This window comes from Petaurus breviceps, unplaced genomic scaffold (assembly GCF_028583685.1).
Source record: "Petaurus breviceps papuanus isolate PSGF00001 unplaced genomic scaffold, PetGlider_PUasm1.0 174, whole genome shotgun sequence".
In the NCBI taxonomy this organism is placed as follows: domain Eukaryota; kingdom Metazoa; phylum Chordata; class Mammalia; order Diprotodontia; family Petauridae; genus Petaurus; species Petaurus breviceps.
In genome coordinates, this window is record NW_027185761.1 from 69,899,938 (window position 1) to 69,921,262 (window position 21,325).

Genomic DNA, 21,325 nt, shown 5'->3' on the forward strand with positions numbered 1-21,325 from the left:
ACTGCCCAACAACAGAGGGTCAAGGACGGTCCCTAGGGCACTTCACCAGAGAATTCCAACCAAGTTGGCACTGAGCTGCTTTTCTTTGGGCCCAAACCTCCACCAGTTCCAAATTCACCTAACTCTATGATGGCCCAGCTCACGTCTCTGCACATTTTGTCCATAAGTTCAGCAGCAGAAACTTTTCCAAATGTTCTGCTGAAATCTAAGTACATGTTATATTGATAGCATTTACTTCATTTACCAAGTTAGTTATCCTATCACAAAAAACCCCATGAGATTATGCCATTTTCTGTTCTTGATGAGGCCCTCTGGCTTCTAATGATCACCACTGGAAATTGTCCCTCTTTGTAATAGAGTATTATCATACTATACCTTAATCTCTTCCCGTGCCCTGCCTACTTACCTATTTGACTTCTTTTGCCCCTGGATCCAAGGAAATGATTCAATAATTCAAAGACAGTGAGTTGTAAGACAGTTTCTTAGAATCCCCAGTTTCCTTCCTCTGGGAGTCTGGGAGAACACATGCTCTTGAAGGGCAAGAAGTTACAAGAGAGGTCTGGGAGGTTAGGAGATCAGTGGGCTTTGCCTTTGAGACTTCTTATGTTGCCATTCAAGACATAAGAGCAAACAGCTGCAGTGATCAGGCTGGACCCTGGACATTCAAGATATCCTGGTTGTCAGAGAACAGAGAGCCTCTGTGAGGACTGGAGCTTTTGGCTCAGTATCTGAGTATCAGCTTCCTTAAACATTGGGAACTGCTGGGTAGCAGTGGTCTCAGGCGGCTATAGCCTGAGGCTCTATTTATTTTGTCCAGCAATGGAGGAGGAGCTGAGATCAGTGGGGACCAGAGTTGGTGAGGGCTTGAAAACATGAGAATAAAGAAACTCTCTGGAGACCTGGTGGATAGTGAGCTGGGGGCAAGAAGATTGTCTTCCTTCCCATGTTTCTGTGATTTTTCTTGTGGGCCCTATGCGGTGGCCCAGAGCCGGGGTCTTCCACCCTTGCCCCCACCCCAACACACACTTATTTCCTTTCTCTGACCTGTGGGTGAGTGTGGTTCGGGACTATTCCCTGACTGGACCTAAAGAATTGGGAGGGCAACTGAGACAAGTTTTGGAAAATGACTACAGGGCTCCATGAAGGAACACATGTTTTGTCCAATAATTTTTACTGAAATTGATGAGTTACATGGCTGTGTTATTCTGAATGCCTGTTTTCTGAGAATGTCAGGGTTATTAATTGAAAGAGAAGGTTCCAGATATGGGTGAGGACTATAGCCATAGGCTTCCTGTTTTGGGATTTTTTTTTGAAAGAAATGTTTCTATTATATGGCTTGGGGCTAGACTTGGGATTTTATTTCTGTAGGAAACTACCATTGAGGGTCCTCCTTCCAGCAATGTAGACCAGCAAGTGCCCTACAATTTATATCTTTTAGAGTTACCCGAGACCCTGAGAAATTCATTGACTAAACCAGGGTCACCCAGCCAGTATATATCAGAGGTGAGACTTGAAGCCAAGACTCTACTCCACCGTGTTTCCTTTCTATTTGCTATCAGCCCCTAGCTGACTCTGCACCTGGTCATCACTGAATTAAATCAGCATGCTATCACCACCTGCTGCTACCTCTGCTATGCTTGGAGAACTGCCTCTAGTGGCCAGAGGGGACAGTGTGCCCTCTTGGGAGGCTTTCCTACTCATGCCTCAGGGAATTTTACCTGAGATCTATGAATTTGTTTCTAAAAAATATTTTGACAATTATATTTGAATATGATTGGTTTCCTTTGTAATCCTATGCATAGTGTTTTATGCATTAAAAAAGATAATTTTGAGAAGGATTCCAAAGATTTCACTTGTCAAAGAGGCTCATGATAGGGGGAAAAAAGGTTAAGAATTCTTGAAAATGACATCATTTGGTTGGTTGTCAATTGGAGTGCCATCTGTTGGAACAAGAAGACATTTCATTCCCTCACTGGAAACATTGTTACAGTGATGCACAGTCTTTCTGTAGAATTCAGAAAGTTGTCCCACTAGGTGATTGGGGCTGGTAGACTCCAAGGTCATATGGTGTGCATAAAAGTGTTGTAAGTGGGTCCACAGGGTCACAGACATGCTAGGATTTTGCTAGAAAATGAAGATGAGCTCACAGACCTGTAGCTTATAGATACCAATCTCTTCAGTTTTTAGAGAGGGAGCCTCTATGTTCGTCTTTAGCAATGACCATCCTGTTCTCTGGGATGGTTTTTGTTTTTTCATTTTTCATGTTTTTTTTTCATTTTCATTGTTTAGCCATATTGACCTTGACAGACATTAGCAAACATTCCATGTACACAGGCAGAAAAATAGGATTGTACATGAGGCCATGAATGTTTATTATGTACTTCTTGCAATAAAAAAAAAGAATATCATAAATTCAACATGTTGATTTCAAAGCTGTCCTAACTGTCTGTGTTTCCTGAACCTCCTTCTGTTCTCATTTAGAGATTTAAAACATGCATTACAATGATTCTTTTTTTTCTTCTCTTTTTGGGCATCATTATTTCTAGTTCTCTCTTATGACCCCCCCAAAAAAAAGTTGATTATTTTTCAAAGATGATAGATATTTTTAATTGGAGCTAAATTTACATGATCTTTGAAAGATCAGCAACTCCTTGAGCATTCTTTCAGTATCCTGGGATGTGTTGTTTCTGAGCCTCAGTCTTAAAGCCATCAAAATCAGTCAAGTGCTCTCTGACTCTCTCTCATATTGGGTTCCTAATCCCTCCTAGAACTTTTTGTTCTATCCTTTCCAGTACACAAGAAGTAAAATAAAGCTTAAGTAGTTTAGCTTTCTCAGCATCATAATCTGTTATCATCCTTCCCTCTACCCAAGCTGCTGCTCTGAAAAATCTAATCTGACTTTTCTCCAAGACAGCTAAAAAGCCCCTTATGTTTCCCTGTCCTTAAGAATGTTAAGAAACCCTAGAGATTAAGAGTAACTCATAATGAAAGTGATGTGATGGAACTGAGATAGAGCAATGTGTTTGCAGACAGGCAAGACCTGGGTTGATTTGGAACATTCAGGCTGCATTTATGGATCACCTGGTGTAACATGTTGGTCTAGCCTTAATTTCTGCCAAATCTCTGCTTTCCAGCTAACCCAACAATTCTTGCCAACTGGGGAATTCTTCCCCAGATAACTTATGGCTTTGAATTCTATAAATTCAAAAGACACCGGATTATTGAGTTCAATTGTGTCTGATTTCTTCTTATATAATCTGTTTGACTGTGCTAGTTTTCTATTAGTATTAAATGATTTAGATGTTCACTACTTGCTACTAATTTATTTAATATATTTTCCCATGATTTCCCTTGAGATTCTAGACCATTCCTTCCCCCAAATGAATTTTCTTATTTTTTAAATTTCTATAAAGCATCTCCTTAATAATTTGATATTGACATGTAATGACAATAACTTGTACATTAATTCAAATGATATCAATTTTATAATATTGGTGCAGTCAAATTATGAGCACTGAACATTCCTCCAGTTATTTAAGGCAGTCTTTATTTCTTTAAAGATTATTTTGTTATTATATCAATATAGATCTCAAGTCATGGTAAGTAAAATTTTTGTGCCAATTATTTTGTGCATTTTATAAATATTTTAAATAAGACTTTCAATTATTTTCTCTTAGATTTTGTTATTCCTATATAGCAAGATTGTTGATATTTGTGAATTTATTTTGTATCCTGCTGCTTTTCTTTTGTATGAAATCTCTGCTTTCCCTGATAGGGAACTTTTGATGAGGAACCTCCTTGAAAAAATGGGGAATAACACTTTCTCTTTAACTTAGTGTTTAGGAGTTACCTTCTACTTTACTGAAGCTATTGTCTCAATTAGTTTCTTTGCAGAATTTTTGAGAATTTTCTAGACACAATATACTATTATCAACTAATAAGGCTAGTTTTGTCCCCTCTTTGTCTGAGTCTATGCCTTTGATTTCTTTCACTGGTCTTATTACCATTGCTAGGATTTCTAGAACTATATCAAGTAACAGAGGAAGAAGAAGGAATATTTACTTTATTTTTCTACTTCTTGGAGAAGCTTCTCATGCTATCCCATTGCAAGTAGAGCTAAGTTTTGATTGTAGCTCTTTAAAATTGTATTAGTCAATTAGGATTTAAAAAAAAACAATTGGGGTTAATTAACATGTTCAAGGTTACATGGCCAGTTATTTTGTGTGGGTGCCAAGTATCTGAGGCCGGAACCAATCCCAGGTCTCCCGACACCGGGGCCGGTGCTCTTACTCACTGTGCCACCTGGCCGCCCCAAATTAGGATTTTTAGCATTAAAAAAATGATGTACTTTGATCCGTTGCAAGTAGAGCTAGCTTTTGATTTTAGATATTTTTTTCTTGTATTAGTCAATCAGGATTTTTACTATTTAAAAGGGTTATACTTTGTCAAAGGTTTTTTCCCTATAAATATGTGCTTTTGGATGCTGTTCTTTTCAATATGATTGATTATAATAATAATTTTCTTAATATTGAACCACACTTGCAAGCCTAGTCTGAATCCAACTTGAAATTAGTGAATATGTTTTTGGATCTTTTGCTATAGTCTGTTTGCCAGGATTTTATTTAAAATGTTCATAATCAATATTCATTCCTGGGACTATGCATTTCTCTATTTTCTTTAATACTTTTATCTTTCTGCCCATTCCTATCTTAGCCTTTAAGTTCAAATGCTGCTCTCTTTTATTCTGTTTGTTTGAATTCTTGCACCAGGAGTCTACACTCCCGAGAATCGGAGGTAAACGCTGTTACTACATTGTCAGTCCAATAAGGAATGAGGCATTGAATCAGTGTCAGGGTGTGGGATCTAATGCTACCTCTGACACTACTTGGATGAGTTTTTATGACCTCCCTGGACTGCCTTTTGATTGTCTGTAAAAAGGAAGAGTTTTGATTGGGTGGCTTCTGAAGTCCCTTCCAGCTCTGGATGGAGGATCCTGAGATACTATGGCACCTCTAAGGTTATTCCTAGCTCTAAATCCAATCTTACATAGTTAAATGTAATTTTAGCAGGTGAGAGCACAGCAACCAGGAGAAGTTGGAATAGCTTCCTGTAGAACATGAGCTTTGAAGGAAATTAAGAATCCTAAGAGTCAGAGGTGACGAGAGAGGACATCCCAGGCATGGGGGAGTGCCTATGCAAAGCTAAGGAGACAGGAGAAGCAAAAGAAGGAGCCAGACTGTGCTGGATCTGAAGAGCCAAATACAGACCCAGGCAGGAAGGCTGGCTGCTGAGGAGGTAAGAGTTGGGCATATGCCTGGATCAGGTCTGAAGCATGGGGAAGAGTGTGCTGTGTGGGGTAGTGATCCTGAGAAGCACCCTCTTTCTCAGACAATTCCCCCCTCATCAGATGGGGTCATGCCAATCCAGAGTGGCAGCAGCTGTCATAGAAGCCAGAACCCAGGGAACAGGGTATACAAGACTGGGGATCAGGATCACAGCTCTAGTACTAAGGGAGCGTTTGTAGAGCAGGGAGAGGATCCTGATGCTTAGGGGAAAAGAATCCCTTCCTCAGCCTCTTCTCCTTGGTATGTCACCTTACCCCCTCCCAGAATAGAAGTCTCCCATGGGTAAAGGCTGATGTCTTTGGGTGTCCAAACCTCTCCATTCTCCCTTACTAGGGTCCTTCTCTGAGCCTCAGGGTGGGACATTGTATTATGACTGTGTCTTCAGCCCCCAAGCCCTCCTTCCTTCCCCCCGCCAGGACCAAGTCACCCCAGCATCAATAGACTCCCATTGTACTTATGCATGGTTTTTGAGCCCCCAGGGAGCCAAGGGTGCCTGCCCAGCATTCCTGTTTCTTTAGGGCTATAAGTGGTCAGAGTGCCTGGCTTGTCCAACCTGCTTCTGAACCAGAATTACTCTGACAGCATCCTCAACATGGAAAAGGTCAGTCATCTTTTACCTGAAGGCCTACAGTAAGGGGGATACCACATATCTGGTGACATGCACCCAGAACACATGCCAAGTGACTATGGAACTCCCAGGTCCAAAGAAACAGCCTTCCCCCACCTCAAACCCACCCACACCCTCAAACACATTTGACTACCTTGCCTTTAGTGGGGGTTGGCAACACTAAAGATTTCTTTCTCAAAGTGTTGGTTGCTATGGGGTTAGGGAAGTATGAGTTCTCCCTCTCCTGTAGGCTTTTTAAAAATCCTTTTCCACTTTTGTCTTCAAGAAATTTGTAGACATCAAGAGACAGGAACTCTATATATTTCACACCCTTTTCCTCAATTCTTTCAACTTAAATATTAGGTATTAAATATGGAAACCAATTGCCTACATATAAACACGTGTTTTAGAAAAACAAAACAAAACCCATGTACAGAAAGACTGAGGGGTGAGGTTTACATCAGAGAATTCTAGATTTAGAGATTGAAAGGTTCTCAGGGTCCAGCAAGTCCAAACTATTCATTTTTACAAATGAGGAAACTGAGTTCCAGGGAGGTTAAGATCATCCCAATGAATTCAAAGACTTCAGAAAAAAGTTCACCTCCACGAATATCAGTACAACACTCTAAAATCTATGAATATTATTTATTGGTTTGAACAAGATGTGATTTTATACGAAAATGAACACACAGGCTGCCCAGCTGTTACTCAGGACCAGGTGTCTGCCATCATCTTGAAAGAGTTAACAAGGTCCTGGGATAGTAGCCCATCAGCTGTCTCTGACCACACATCCATCTGCTACTGCTCATGTTTGGTTTTTCGAGACAAGGGAAGGATGTTCTTGGACCGGAAGAAATGACTAAACAATCTTTTAAAATCCTGAGAACAGTTTAGCTGAGAGAAGAAATAGGCATATTTGCTACCATGTTTTGTGAGTTTGGGAGAATAGTGAGTGAGCCTATTGAATTACATAAATGTAGTTAAAATCCTAGTAAGGTCTGAATGCTTTCTTTCTTGAGTGGTTATCACAGTTACCACAAATGGTTGAGTGTTTGTAAATATCTCCAATCAACAAATATCACAGAGTATGGGCGAAAAGTGCTTAGACTGCCAAGCTTGCAATTAAAAGAAAATAATTCAGTAATGGTTGCTCCACATAGGCCAAAGATAATTTAAAGAATCTGTGATTAAAACCAGAGTCAGAGGTCAGAGAAGTAGCACAATGAATTTCAAAGAAAGGAAGAAAAAGAGGGAAGAAAAAAGAACAAAGAAAAGAAGGAAAAATGAAAGGGAGAAAGAAAAAGTAGGAAAGGGAAAAAGAAGACTAGGAAAGTAAAGGAAAGGAACAGGAGAAAGAATACAAGGAAATAAAAAGGGAGAGAGAAAACAAGTAAAGAGATAGGAGAAATGTGCATGAAAGAGAAAAAAGAAAAGGGAGAAAGATAAAGAAAGGAAGAGGTAGCAGTCAAGGAGACAAAGGGTTAAAGTTTCAATAACTACATGCTTAAAAATAACACCTCAACTGGAAAGTTTAGGTTTGTTTTTTTTTTGAAAAAAAATTCTTCTAGGTTTGTTAAATCTTTAGCTGAAGATTACAGCAAATGTTTTGTCTTTGGTGACTAGCTGTTTGTCCCACTTTATTTACTTGGTATTGGATATTTGTCAATGTCATTTCATATCTGGAGAAAATTCCTCCATTCCTTGGAAGTACGTGTGTATATGTGTGTGTGCTGGAGGTCACATGACTGTTTCATCCTATTTGGTGGAGCCGCTGGACTTTTTTTCCCTTGCTTTTGGTGATGGTTGGGAGTGCAGAAGTTGATTGACAGATGCATGCCAGAAAGCCCCATTCTCCTTTTCAAAGACAACGTATGATGGATTGCGATCTCTCAGCTCAGCAGGACACATGGACCATGCAAGCTGTAATTGGTCAGGTATGGAGTCAGCCATCTCTCAACTCCCCTTTGAATTTTTTTCCACAAGGGTCTCCCCATATGATTCACATAATTCATATTTACAGTACCATCTTTCTATCTGTATTTCTGCTGCTTGCCAGTGTAGTCCTGAGAGTGAGGCAGCCACAAGACCACATTAAACCTGGCCAGGGCAGCAGTGGTTAAAACTCATATCGAATAAATGCTTTTAAAAATATCCCACCTTAAAATTTTGTCTGAGTTTTGCAAAAACTGTTTTTTAGATCTTGCTTTAGACTTGATACTGTGATTTGTGAGAGAAATGAAGTGAATGAAATGGGAAATAAAGTGATACATTTACTAGGTAGTTATGTGGGTTTTAAAAAAATTTCTAATGCTGTTCAATTTTAAAATATTGACTGTAATTCTTATAATCTTAGCTACAGATTTTTCCTTTTATTTTTTCTTCTTTTTTTTCTTCTTTTTCTTTTTTTTGAACTTTTACTCCTAAGGCAGATAATGTGTTCTGGAGGTTGGTAAATAGGGGAGTCTTGTCTGCTGCAGAGGGGGCCAGCTGCAATGAAACCCTGCCACAATCTGGAAGGGCCAGGTGGCCAGCTCTAATGCAATCCTGTACAACAGCTCTCATAAACAGCTCTATTTTGTTCTGCCTTCCTGGACTCAGGGAGGTGAGCTGGGCTGGGGTTGCTGTGATGAAATGTCAGAAGAATCCCTCGCAGAGGCCTCCCCAGCTGATTTTGTGTAGAGCTTGGCTGTTTGGGCGTCTTTGTCTGCCAAATGGGTCAGTGTGAGTCCCGCTTCTCTCTGTTTTTGTGATTTCTGTTAAATCTGTAGTTTCTGTCCATGGTGAAATGTTGGTGTGCAGAGTAGAGAGAGGAGGCATAGGCATTGTCTTTGAATTTGCCTTCCAATAATCTAAGGGGGAAGAAATAAGAGGGTCTTCTTGCACAGGGAGGTTTATTTGTCTATGAGTATGATGGGGGTGGGGGGATGGAGAAGGGGGGTGGGGAGGGATGCCTGGGATTCCTGGGCTTTAAAAATTGACGTGTATCTTTTTTACTAACAATTTTCTAAGTACTCTCAGTTTATTCATTGACCATTAAGTCATAAATTCTGAATACAGTAAAAAGATATTTTAAAACTCTCCAAAGTTTCTTTTTTTTAAAATTTTTGCATATGTACAGTTCTTTTTTTCTTTTCTTTTCTTTCTTTTTTTTTTACACACAGTGTCTAATTAAGACAAGCTGGTTATGCTAGGGACATGGAATTTGTCCCCTATATTTTTAATACAGTCATAGAAAACACACTGTCCTACATGGTTTTCAACTAAATTACAGCCCAACATTTACGGCTCGGAAAACACATGGTTTATTAATACCAGCGTGCCTTGTAATGTATTTTTAGATGGAGAATGTGAGATCGAGAATGCCTTGTTTACCAGTGAGTTGCACTCATTTCAACGTAAGAGATAGGGCTGGTGCTTGTTTTTCTTCATCAAGGAAATGTTTTTTTAAAACTTTAAAGCTTTGTTCTGCTATGCAGGCTTTCACGTAATGAAGTGTGGGCAGCTATTTGTCAGAGAAAAAAAAATCCATGTATAGACCATGTTGTAAAGTGCTCATTTCCTTCTGAGACACGTGTGCATTATTGGATGGGTCCATGAAATGTTCCTGAAACAATCGTGGCAGTGAGGAATCATATAGGTACTGCCACTTAAAAACAAATACCCAAATGAAACTTGAGTTCCTGAGAGCTTTCCTGTCCTGTTTCATCAGCCCGTGCCTCTCATGTCCGTAAGCAGGGCACTTGTTTAAATACATGGCAGTGAATAAATACTGGGTGACATGATTTTGCCCTACTCTCCAAAAAGAAATATGATTTCCCTCCGTGTTGCTTATTATGTGGGTGTCCCTCAGTTGAGGAAATGCGGTTCAGGCAAGAATCAGATGGATCCTCCTATGTTGTTATTTACTAATGTTTTGTGAGAATCCCTAACAGGGGGGCTGGGCACCGAAAGGAAACATATTTTACATAGACAAGGCAGAGCATTTTTTCCTTTCGAGGTTCTAAAAAGACAGCTGGGCTGTCATCATTGTCATCGCCAATGTCATTATCATGATCATCATGATAGGAGTGTGAGTTTTTAATACACTCCTAATATTGTTTTCAGGAGCGTACACAGGAGTCTCATATATATTGACAACTTGCTGTGCATTCTGACATTAGAATAAATACTTAATAAGTCATTATACTGAAGGACTTAGTTTTGAAAACAACTAGTCGTATCTCTCATCACTTATTTGGTTAAAAAAACAACTGAGGCATGTGCTTTCTGGCTGGTTAAAATGAAGAAAGTTACTAGTTTGCAAATTGCAGTTGAAATAGACTTCGTGTATTTATTTGGTTAAGGGAAAAATGAATCTTTTTTATTTGAACCTAAAATGCTAAAGTACATTTGATGGAAGAAGAAAAATAGTGAAAGATCATCCTCTCTCTAAAATCAGAAAGCTGAAATGAGGTAGATGCATTGCTGCTGATGCAGGATGAAGTAAGACATGTTATATTGGGAAATGAGTATGGTTTTCCTGCTCTGGCAGAATGGAAGGATCAAGTGCTACCAAATGATTGCTTAACTTCTAATATCATCGAGATGCAAAACTTTAACCTAATTATGTAGCGTTCCATGTCCCCATTCCAGTAGCTCTCAATTTAAATGCCATTTTCAAAGGTCTACCAGAGTTGTGGACCTGTCCATTTGACAGAATTTAGTGTGCATCCCTTTACATGTATATTTTAGAATTGCAATGTTAAGCGTGCTCTTTCCCTCTCTCCCTCCTCCTCCCTTCCTCCCTCCCTCCCCCCCCTCCCCCCCTCTCTCTCTCTCTCTCTCTCTCTCTCTCTCCCTCTCTCTCTCTCTCCCTCTCTCTCTCTCTCTCTCTCTCTCTCCCCTTCCTCCTCAAGCCCCCACTCCACAACCACCAGCTTAGTTGCCAAATGGCCAGAGTTACAGGAGTCAATTATCTGCTTTTTGGACACATTCTTCCTCCACACTGCTTAAAGCTTCTTCTGGGAGGGTTGCTCCAGATTTTCCTTTATCTCAATTTCTTCCACCTCCAGGAGCCAGTGTCCACTGTGGCTTCCCCTGGAGATGACAGCGGGTAGACAGAGGCTGGCACTACTGCCCATTATGTGGCAGCTGGGAATGCAAGCTCCAAGGTACATTGCTGCTCCTTACCTTTCCCCCTGGATTTTCCCTCCCCCAAGCAAGCAATTAAGCAGCCCAGCATTCTGCAGACCAGTCTCCTTGCCTGGCATGTCAAGATCTAGAAACTCATTGCTCATAGTGAATTTGATTCATAACTGCACTGTTTGGAATCCAACCCTGATTCCAGGGAGTAAGAAGCTGTGTCAGGCTTCTATATGCCCTGAATCTCAGGATGAGTTTTTACAGCATTCCATTTTTATTTTCAAATTCTTTAGAAATGGAACCACAAAGTGAGTTCTGGACCTCCTCCCCCTTTCTCCAGTGAATCTAAATAAATAAAAGTAACGGGTGTCTCTAATGGGGTCTGCCCATTTGAAAATAAATGATTGTTTGCATTTCCACCTCTTGTGGTCACTAAATATTGACTGCATCTTCTCTTTTTTGCAGACCTGAGCTTGTGAGTGACAGGTTAGTTCATCAGCATTACAGACCTCCTGTTTTTGTCTCATCTCATGCAGACAGGTCACTGTGTCCAATCACCCTTCTGGCACTACCGTCCCCAAGGGAGCCCAGGCCAGCCTGCCATCTTGATCCACAGGCCTGAGGGTCTAGGCTGGCTGCACATTTCTGCATTCACTGGCTTTTACAAATATGAAAGAAGAGAGGATATTAAATTAGCTGGTAATAAAAACAACAGTTGAAGTAAATTAGATAAAAAATATTCACATAGCTTGTGAGAGTATTAGGATGTGGAAGAAACATGGCAGATAGATGGTTTCTGTGGAGGTCCTCATCGATAGAATTTTTAAAAAGACTTACCAAACAGGGAAGCAAGAATATTAACTATCCAAAGAAGAACCACAAAAAGCCTAGGCACATTTTGCCATTTTTGCCCCTCACCGGTAAAACAGGCACTCTCCCCAGGATGTATTTTAAGCATTAAAAAATCCTGACCATTTGTACATTGAACAGTAGGGTGAACTAATTGAGGGGAGCAGTGGTGGGACCAATCAGAATCAACATAGAATCTGAAGCCTTGGACTTGGCAATTTTTAAATAAACTTTCATAATGTGTCTGGGATTCCAATTTTCTTTGCTAATTCTATCCACAAGGATAGATGGAGAACCATCTGTGTCCTGGGTACTGTGCTAGGCAGTAGGGGCACAAAGACCTCAAGTATCTTAAAGGTTGTTTTTAAAATTCCTTAAAAATCCTCCAACTGATGAAAAGAGAAGTCAGCCTCGCTGAGGTTGTTGTTAAGTCATTTTTAGTCATGTCTGACTCTTCAGGACCTCAGTGGGGTTTTCAGTGACGATACTGGAGTCGTTAGCCATTTCCTTCTTCAGGGTCCCTATTTGACAGTAATAAAGGAAAGGGAAGTGAGATTGGTACTAAAAATTCTAATTGAAAAAGACGGGGAAAGCTGTAGATTATCCATATTCAGATAGCCAAGCATTGATTGTGTAGACATACCAGAAAACTGCCTTTTTGCAGATGATAAACTTTTATGGTCAGTGTAACTTTGTGTGTGTGTGTGTGTGTGTGTGTGTGTGTGTGATACATACTGCATACAATACAATATAGATGCATAGGTGTATATGGAAACTCCACAAGCAAGACAATGGTCAATAGTGGAAAGAGCATTGACTTTGAGGTCAGAGGACCCGGGTCAAAGCCCATCTCTGGTGCTCACTACATGTGTGACCTTGATCAAGTCACTTCCTCTTTATGGATTTCACTTTCTGAGCCTGTAGAATAATGGGTGGGGGGAACAAGATGGCCTCTGAGGTCTCCTCCTGTTCATCTCTCTCATCTTAGTAGAATGACGACCATTTTTTTCCTCAATATAAATCCTTACTTCTTTTTCATAAAGACCTGGTTTCTCCACCTCCATCCCCTCATTCCCTAGGCTGGCTGATTGTTTGACCAAGGCTAGGGAAAGGGTGCTTCCTATCCCTAAGAGAAATTAGGATTTGGTGAAATTAGGGAGGTCATCTAGCAGAGTAGAAAACCAGATGACCTGGGAGGCCAGAGACTTGAGTTCAAGCCCTGGTGATACGTGTTTTAGACAGACTGACCAAAAGCGAACCTTTGGATTTCCCTAAGTCTTGGTTTCCTCTTCCAACAAAATGAAAATAATGCTTGTATACATCTCCACACCCCACACTGCACAGGGAGACTGTGAAGGAAACATTTCATAAACTTTAAGCTGAGTTAATGCCAGAGAAAAAGATGCCATTATTTTCCTTGGTATGAAGGTAACACCACATAGATTTGAATGAGAACATTGCTATTTTCCATTTTTTCACTGGAATACTGTAAGAGGAGAATTCAAACCAGTTTGGGGATAGTTCTTTCTGGATGCAAAATCGTATTTAGATAAATTGGGTAGGATTCTGAGTCATTAAAATCATAATATATGTATTCAGAATTCTTGGGGATGCTAAACCCTCCATGGGTGCTAAGAGAAGAATCCTGTATTCGTGGGTTTGAAAAAAACCTGGAAGGCGTCTTTGACAATTTGATGATTCATATTTATTAGCTTAAGACTACTTTAAAGCTGAATTTCAGAAGCATGTCTAGTCCATGAGCTGAGAAAGTATCTAGATGAAGTCAATACCAATAGTTAGAGAAAGCAGGTGGCATGGTTGGCTTTAGTGATATTTAACATTAAGAAGATATTTCTTTGTGTGTTCAAAATGACTCCATACTTCAATAATGAAGGCTTGAACAGGATTTGAGCTTATTATGTCATGACACCTCGTATAAAATAATGGATCCTTAGGAAGGAGTGTTCCTAGAATGGGGACAGATGAGGACACGATATTTTATATGAAAACATATTGAAGGGGAGTTTCCATGTCATTTTCGCATATGTCTAATTTCTGGTTGTTGTCCCAGAGTAGAATGGAAGCATAACATTTCTCAGCTGACTTTTTCTTTGCCACATGAAATAGGGGCTCTTACCAATTTTCTTGTATATCTTTAAACATCTTGGTGTGTTCATTTGCTTTCTGAAGCAATATTAGATTTTAATTGGTCGAGGTCAGTTGCTATTCAAAGGAACTTCTCTGTGTGGGGGGGGGGAGAAGGGGAGATTCTTTAAGCAGTTCTCCTTTTACTACCAATTATCTGGAGAATGTGCAGCAGAATGTTTTAAACAAACAAAGCAGTGTGTGAAAAGGACAAAATTTCATCCTCATTTGAGCACACATACAAGATCTACCCAATGTGACCTTCCTATTGATGGGCATTTTCCCAGTGTCCCTGGGAGGGAACATGCATGAAAAGGATAAGCTCTTAGTTGTTCATTTGCAGGGTTTTGGTGTTTTTTGAGATATGTGCTGATAAACTTAATTGAACTAGGAAGGGCCATATTCTGGTGCTTAATATGTATAAACATCCACATGTGCAAGTGCACACACGCGCACACACAGACACATGCACACACATGCACACGGAGAACACACACATAGACACACATGCACCCACACAGATGCACACACACATGTGCACGCACACGCACTTACACTTATTCACATTCTTACCCTTCCCAAACCCCTAGAAGGTAAGTCTTTGAGGGCAAAGACAGCTTTGTACTAAGTGCTTTTCTATTCCAAGCATTTAGTACAGTGCCTAGCACATAAATGGAACTTAATAAATACTTATTGCGTGACTGAATGAATGCCTTTTCCCTCTCTTATGCTGCTCTGGAATAAACCTTTGTTTGTGATGATGATGATGATGATGATGATGGTGATGATGATGGTAATGATGGTGGTGATGATGATGGTGATGATGATGGTGATGATGATGCAGCATTTATATAATGTTTTAAGATTTGCGATTATCATTTTATCATTACAAAAATCCTGGGAGGGAGGCAGGTGCTATTATTATTCTTGTTTTACAGGTGAGGAAACTGAGGTAAATAAAGATTAAATACAGTCACGGGCTAAATTTGAGCTCAGGTCTTTCTGATTCCAAGTCTATTGTGCCACTTAGCTGTGACCTACACCTCAAATTGGCAAAGGGCCCACAGTGTAGGCGAAGGAAAGAAGCCCTGTTACCCCAATTCTGGAAATGCTTCTTAGTGAATAGGTTCCATTCCTGCTTCTTCATGCTTACAAAGCATGTGGCCTTGGACAAGTAACTTCTCTAGGAAGCTCAGGTGTGTGAGAATAGGCAGATCAGACCCTCATCTCATCCTCAGTGTCTTCACCTATAAAATGGGGATGTTTACTACCTTTGCAGTCTTGTGTGACTTCAAGGTGATCATGGATAATCCTTTGGCACTGTAGACTTGTTAGTTATGATGCTTCTATGGGGTGATCTTTATTCCTGGTTTCCCCATTTCTACCATGAGAACTAGCTGTGATCATTTCTGTTCCAGTGAATTCTTGCTCAGGCCAATCCCTCTGTAACCCTGTTCAGCCTCCAAGGCAGCCTGTCTCCTTCGTGGGTCACCGTTCCTATGAACAACTGTTATCCCCTGAGAAAGACAAAGTGATTTCATTTAAATAGCAGGGCAAGAATTGGAACACAAACTTTAAAAAGATCGACTCTGACACTGGAGATTAAAAGTGGCCATCTACAATTTTTCTTCCTTCTCATTTTCCAAGTGAGACTGGGCTTCGGGTAAAGGAACTCACCCACCCATCGGGTTTCTGTTTCCTCCAAGAATGAAATCTCTGGGATTTGGAGGCCTGCTTCTTCCAAGGTCTGGAACTGGCTATTGCTGCTGGCCTCAGCTTCTTTGCTGATAAATGGAGCTTTTCCATAGATGAGAGTTTTCTCTAGCTGTTAAATCCAAAGGGAGTCTTGAAGATTAAGGGACTCCTCTAGAGCTCTGATCTGTTCTGAAGGTGTCTACAGGGGGATAATTTCCCAACCTGGAGACTTGTTTCTCCTCCCCATCTGTCCTGCTACATCATCTGCTCCAGGTGTGTATGAAATTGTGTCCACATTCTGTACAGCAGTTTCCTGAACAAGGAAACACTTTTGGGGAGGGTTCCTCTCCTCCTCATTTTCTTCTTGTGTGATCTCTCTAATACAATAAACTTAGAACCATTGTGATAAGTGATAGGCAGAGAGTAGATGCTCCCAACTCTCCCAAGTAGAAAAAGACTTCGAGGAAAAAGTCCTAAGGTCCAGACAAGATCAAAACTGAACCCCCAGGGATGGGTGGGGGAACACACATGCACTCACACAGATACACACACAAATATCCCTGCTTCCCTCCTTCCCTTTCTTTCTCTCACTTTCACATATAAACAGATGTGTAGGAACACACAAGAAAAAGCCCTTGTGACTTGAGTCAGTGTTTCTTGTTATTTTCAGTTATTTCTGCAGGAAATGTGTAAGTCATGTAGGGTGGACAGGGAGCTAGCTAGCCTTTGAGGCAGAAGAGCTGGATTCAAGTCATGCCCACTTTGCCACATCCTGGTTATGTAGTCTTTAGTAAATTACTTAGCTTCTGAGTGTCCCAGGCAAATCACCAAGTTACCTATTTGCGTTGGTAGAGGCAATTTCCTTACCAGTTATTCCAGACATCAATGAGAATGACAGACAGACAAGGGATGGGGAGAGGAAACAATTCAACAAAAAAAAACTTTTTTGGTTTGGGGGAACTCTAGGTTGAGAAACTCCCTTCTCCAATGGTATTTAATTGTTTTTCAGTCATGTTTGACTTTTCAAGACTCCATTTGGGGTTTTATTGGCAAAGATACTGAAGTGATTACCATTTCCTTCTCCAGCTTATTTTACAGATGAGGAACTGGGGCAATCAGGATTAAGTGACTTGCCCAAGATCACAAAGCTAGTAAGTGTCTGAAGTTGGCTTTGAACTGAGGTCCCCTGGAATCTATGCTGGATGCTCTGTCCACTGCAACACTTAGCTGCCCCTCCCAAACCATCTTCTACAATGCACATGAGCAATGCATCTGTCATTTGTAACTTTTGAGATGCTCAGAACACCAAGTGGTTCAATGACTTACTGAAGGCTATAGTCAGTTAATACTAGATATGGTACTTGAACCAAGGTCTTTCTACCTCCAATGGCAACCCCTTATCCACTAGATCAATGTTTCACAGAACAAGAAATTTAATTTTGTTTAAGAAGTCATACCAAGAGGATTCTGGGAAGATGGTAAGTAGGTCAGAAAAACTTTAGGCTTTCCAAATTTCCTCCACAGAAAAAGGCAGAACTTTGCCTCAGAAGGAACATAGAACAGCAGAAATAAACAAGAAGTCAGGGTTACCTAGTTGTTCTCTTAAGACCCTCCCAAAACAGGCCCTACCTCCCAGGACAGAGCTTGGGTGAGGGGAGTGCAAAGACCTCCAGGCCAGCTCTGTGGAATCTACAAACAACAAGCCCTGGGGCAGCTGGTTTGGGAGGCAGCCTGAACCTTAGAAACTTCCATCTCACAGACAATGTGGGAGTCTGACAGTGGAGTAGGAGAAGACTGAAGAACCTTCCAGTGTTGAGGGATGCCAAGCTCTGCTGTGCTGACCAGAAATGTCCTGGGCTGCCACTGCAGGGGAGAAGGCATAGCACACACCTAGTGAATGCAGTAGCAGAGGAGCAGGGACCCTGTACACTGTGGGCACATGCAAGAGATCAAAGTCCCTGGCTTCAGCTCCAGGGCAGAGACGACAGCTGTAGTTTGCAGTCATCAGAGGGACCTTTGGGAGCAGGATCATTTGCAGGGCAATGTGACTGAGGACCCTAGCCATGGCTTAGGAGTGAAGAGCAGAGCCCAAGTTTGGGCCTGGAGATAGACCTCAAAAAATAACAGTAAGAAAGACCTAAGGCCTGGCACATCATTCCCCATTCCTTGGAACTACAACTTGATTACACTAACAGCTAGTAAAAACAAAATAAAACAAAAAAGTAAATAAAAGTGAGTAAACTAAGGGGGAGAGAATACAACCATAGATAGTTATTATGGGAATAGAGAAGATCTGGGTTCATATTCAGAGGAAGATAATGGAGCCTTAAAAAAAAGGCCACTCCTTTTTCAATGAAAAATGCCAAATCGTCCCAAGCACAAAAGGAGTTCTTAGAAGAACTTAAAGGACTTAAAAATCAAATAAAAGAGATGGAGGAAAAATAGAAAAACATAAAAGGAATCCAAGAAAATTATGAAAAGAAAGTTAACCAACTAGAAATAGAGAAACCAAAACTTAAGGGAAAAAATTTCTTGAAAACTAGAATTTGGGGGATGTAGGGAAAACGACACATTAATGTACTATTGGTGGAGCTGTGAATTGATTCAACCATTATTTAGAGCAATTTTGAACTATGCCCAAAGTGTTATAAAACCATTCATACCCTTAGACTTAGCTACACCACTACTAGGTTTGTATCCCAAAAGAGATAAAAAATAAAAAGGAAAAGGACCTATATGTCAAAAATATAGCAACTCTTTTCTGGCAGCAAAGAATTGGAAATTGAGGGGATGCCCATCAATTGGGAAATGACTAAACAAACTGTGGAATGTGGTTTTGATAGAATACTATTGTGCTATAAGAAACGGTGAGCAGGATGCTCTCAGAAAAACTTTCAAAGACTTACAAGAGCTGATGCAAAGTGAAATGTACTGTGCACAAAGTAACAGCAATATCGTGCAATGATCAGCTGGTAATGACTTAGTTATTCTCAGCAATATAATGATCCAAGACAACTCTGAAGGACTGATGATGAAAAATGCTATCCATATCCAAAGAAAGAATTTCAGGTGTCTCAATACAGATTGCAGCATACTTTTTTTACTTTATTTTTCCTGAGTTTTTTGTCTATGATTTCTTTCACAATATGACGATTATGGAAATAATCTGCATGACTTCACACATATAAATTATATCAATTGCTTGCTTTCTCCATGGGCAGAGGTGTGGAGGGAAGGAGAAAATTTGGAAGTCAAAGTTTAAAAAACAAATGTTAAAAATTATTTTTACATGTAACTGGGGAAAAATAAAATACTAAAAAATTTTAAACAAAAAAAAAAAAGAACATGAGAATTGGGAAAGAAGAAGCTAATGACATTCTAAAACACCAAGAAATCATAAAACAAAATTTTAAAAATGAAAAAAATAGAAGAAAAAAGGGAAACATCTCATCAGAAAAACAACTGATCTGGAGAAAAGATTGAAGAGAAATAATATACAAGTAGTCAAACTGCCAGAAAATTATGATTAAAAAAAGAATCAACACAATATTACAAGAAGTTATCAAGGAAAATTGTCCAGAAGTTGTAGAAAAAGAAAGCAAAGCAGAAACAGACAAAAATCCACCGATCACTACCTACAAGACATCCTAAGAGGAAAACTTATAGGAATATCATAACCAACTTTCAAACCTCCCAGGTTAAGGAGAAAATATTGGAAGCAACAAGAAAAAAAAACCTACTTAAATATCATGGAACTTCAATAAGGATTACACAAGACCTAGCAGCCACTATGTTGAAGAACTGTAGGTCCTGGAATACTATCCATAGAGCAAAAGAGTTGGGGTAATGGCCAAAGGTAATTTACCCAGAAAAGTTAAATATAATCCTGTATGAAAAAACAAGCATTTAACAAACTCAAACACTTTCAGGTTTTTGTAATAAAGACCCCAGAACCTAAGGAAAATTTTGACAGGTAACATTCAGGAGAAATGTAAGGTAAATGGTAAAGACTAATTATAAGTGACTCAATAAAGTCAAACTGTTTATTTTGTATGTGTGAAAATATTAGCACTATTTTTATAATTGTCATAATTATCTGGGTAGTTTGAAAGAAAGGTGTGGGCTGAGTCTAGTATGATGGGGTGATTCTAAAAAACAAAACTCTTAGGGAGATATCAAAAGGAATAATTATCTGATACAAATGAGACATAAAAGGAAAAACTGATACAGAAGAAGCTAGTGAGGGGAGGGTGGGTAGTGCTGAAATCTTACTCTCATCAGGAATGGGTTAAAGAGGGAACAACATATATGTCTATGTGTGTGTGTGTGTGTGTGTGTGTGTAAACACTAAATTCAGAAAAAAGAGTACCAGGGGATAGGATGAGGGAAGGGAGGGACTCTTAGAAGGATGGGTAGATTAAGGAATAGTGGGTAGAAGTAAAGCAGAGGAGTGTGGAAGGATAGGATAGATAAGGTGAGAAGGATAGAGAGGAAAAATAGGAAAAAGGAAAATCCACCATAAGTAATTATAGCTTAAAATGTGAATGGGATGAATTTACCCATAAAATTTACACAACTTTACTCAAAATTTACCCACAAAATGGATAGAAAATTAAAAATTTGAATTCAACAATATGTTGCTTTCAGGAAACATAAAAATGAGAGATACACACAAAGATAAAATAAAGGACAGGAATAGAATTTAGAATGTAAAATAAAAGCAGGGATAGCAACCAGGATCTCAGACAAAGTTAAAGTTAAAATAGATTTAATCAAAAGTGAAAAATAGAGAAACTACATTATGTGTCAGCAACATTTTTCAATATTGTTTAGACCAGTTAAAATACCTAGATAGAATAAAATACCTGAGCTTATATCTGCTAAAATAAATTTAGGAACTATATGACCATAAACATAAATTTTTTTATAAATAAACTCAGGTCTAAATAATTGAAGTAATGTTTGCTGTTCATGGGTAGGTAAAGCCAATATAATTTTTTTTAAAGACAATTTTACATACCTAATCTATTTATTCAATGTAATCCCAATTAAGTTACTAAAAAATTATTTTACTGAGTTAGAAAAAGTAATAACAATGTTCATTTGGAAGAACAGAAGGTCAGGAATTTCAGAGAAACCAGGGAAAATATGTAAATGAAGTAGATTCAGTACTATCACATTACAAGGCAGGAACATTGTTGAAGTATAAAAATGATAATTTCAGTTATTTTAAATTTTAAAAATTTTGTATAAACAAAACCTATGTAGACAGAACAGAAAGAATGCAGAAAATTGGGGGCACAACTTTCATAGACAATCTCTCAGCTAGGATGTGATTTGGGGGGGGGAATATTGCTGTGGTATAGGAAATGGTGAGTTGGTTGATTTAGAAAAACAAGGAAAACTTGGATTTATTAAGGAAGATGCTATCCACCTTCAGGGAAACAGATGATAGAAGGAAATAAACATTGTATGGTCTAACATATATGTGAATGACTATATATGTGTATATTTATATCTATATGTATTTATCATCTATCTATCTATCTATCATCTATCTATC

At 39.4% G+C, this 21,325-nt stretch overlaps 1 protein-coding gene across 1 annotated transcript in view; it reads left to right on the forward strand.

Annotated features, from left to right (window-relative positions):
• The first annotated feature begins 7,781 nt into the window (after positions 1–7,781).
• The window catches only part of POU6F2 (POU class 6 homeobox 2), a 527,063-nt gene continuing 513,519 nt past the window's right edge, over positions 7,782–21,325 (forward strand). Inside the window, exon 1 of the mRNA XM_069084552.1 lies at positions 7,782–7,886. Within this exon, the coding sequence (XP_068940653.1) occupies positions 7,782–7,886 (105 nt within the window). The remainder of the gene's footprint in view (positions 7,887–21,325) is intronic.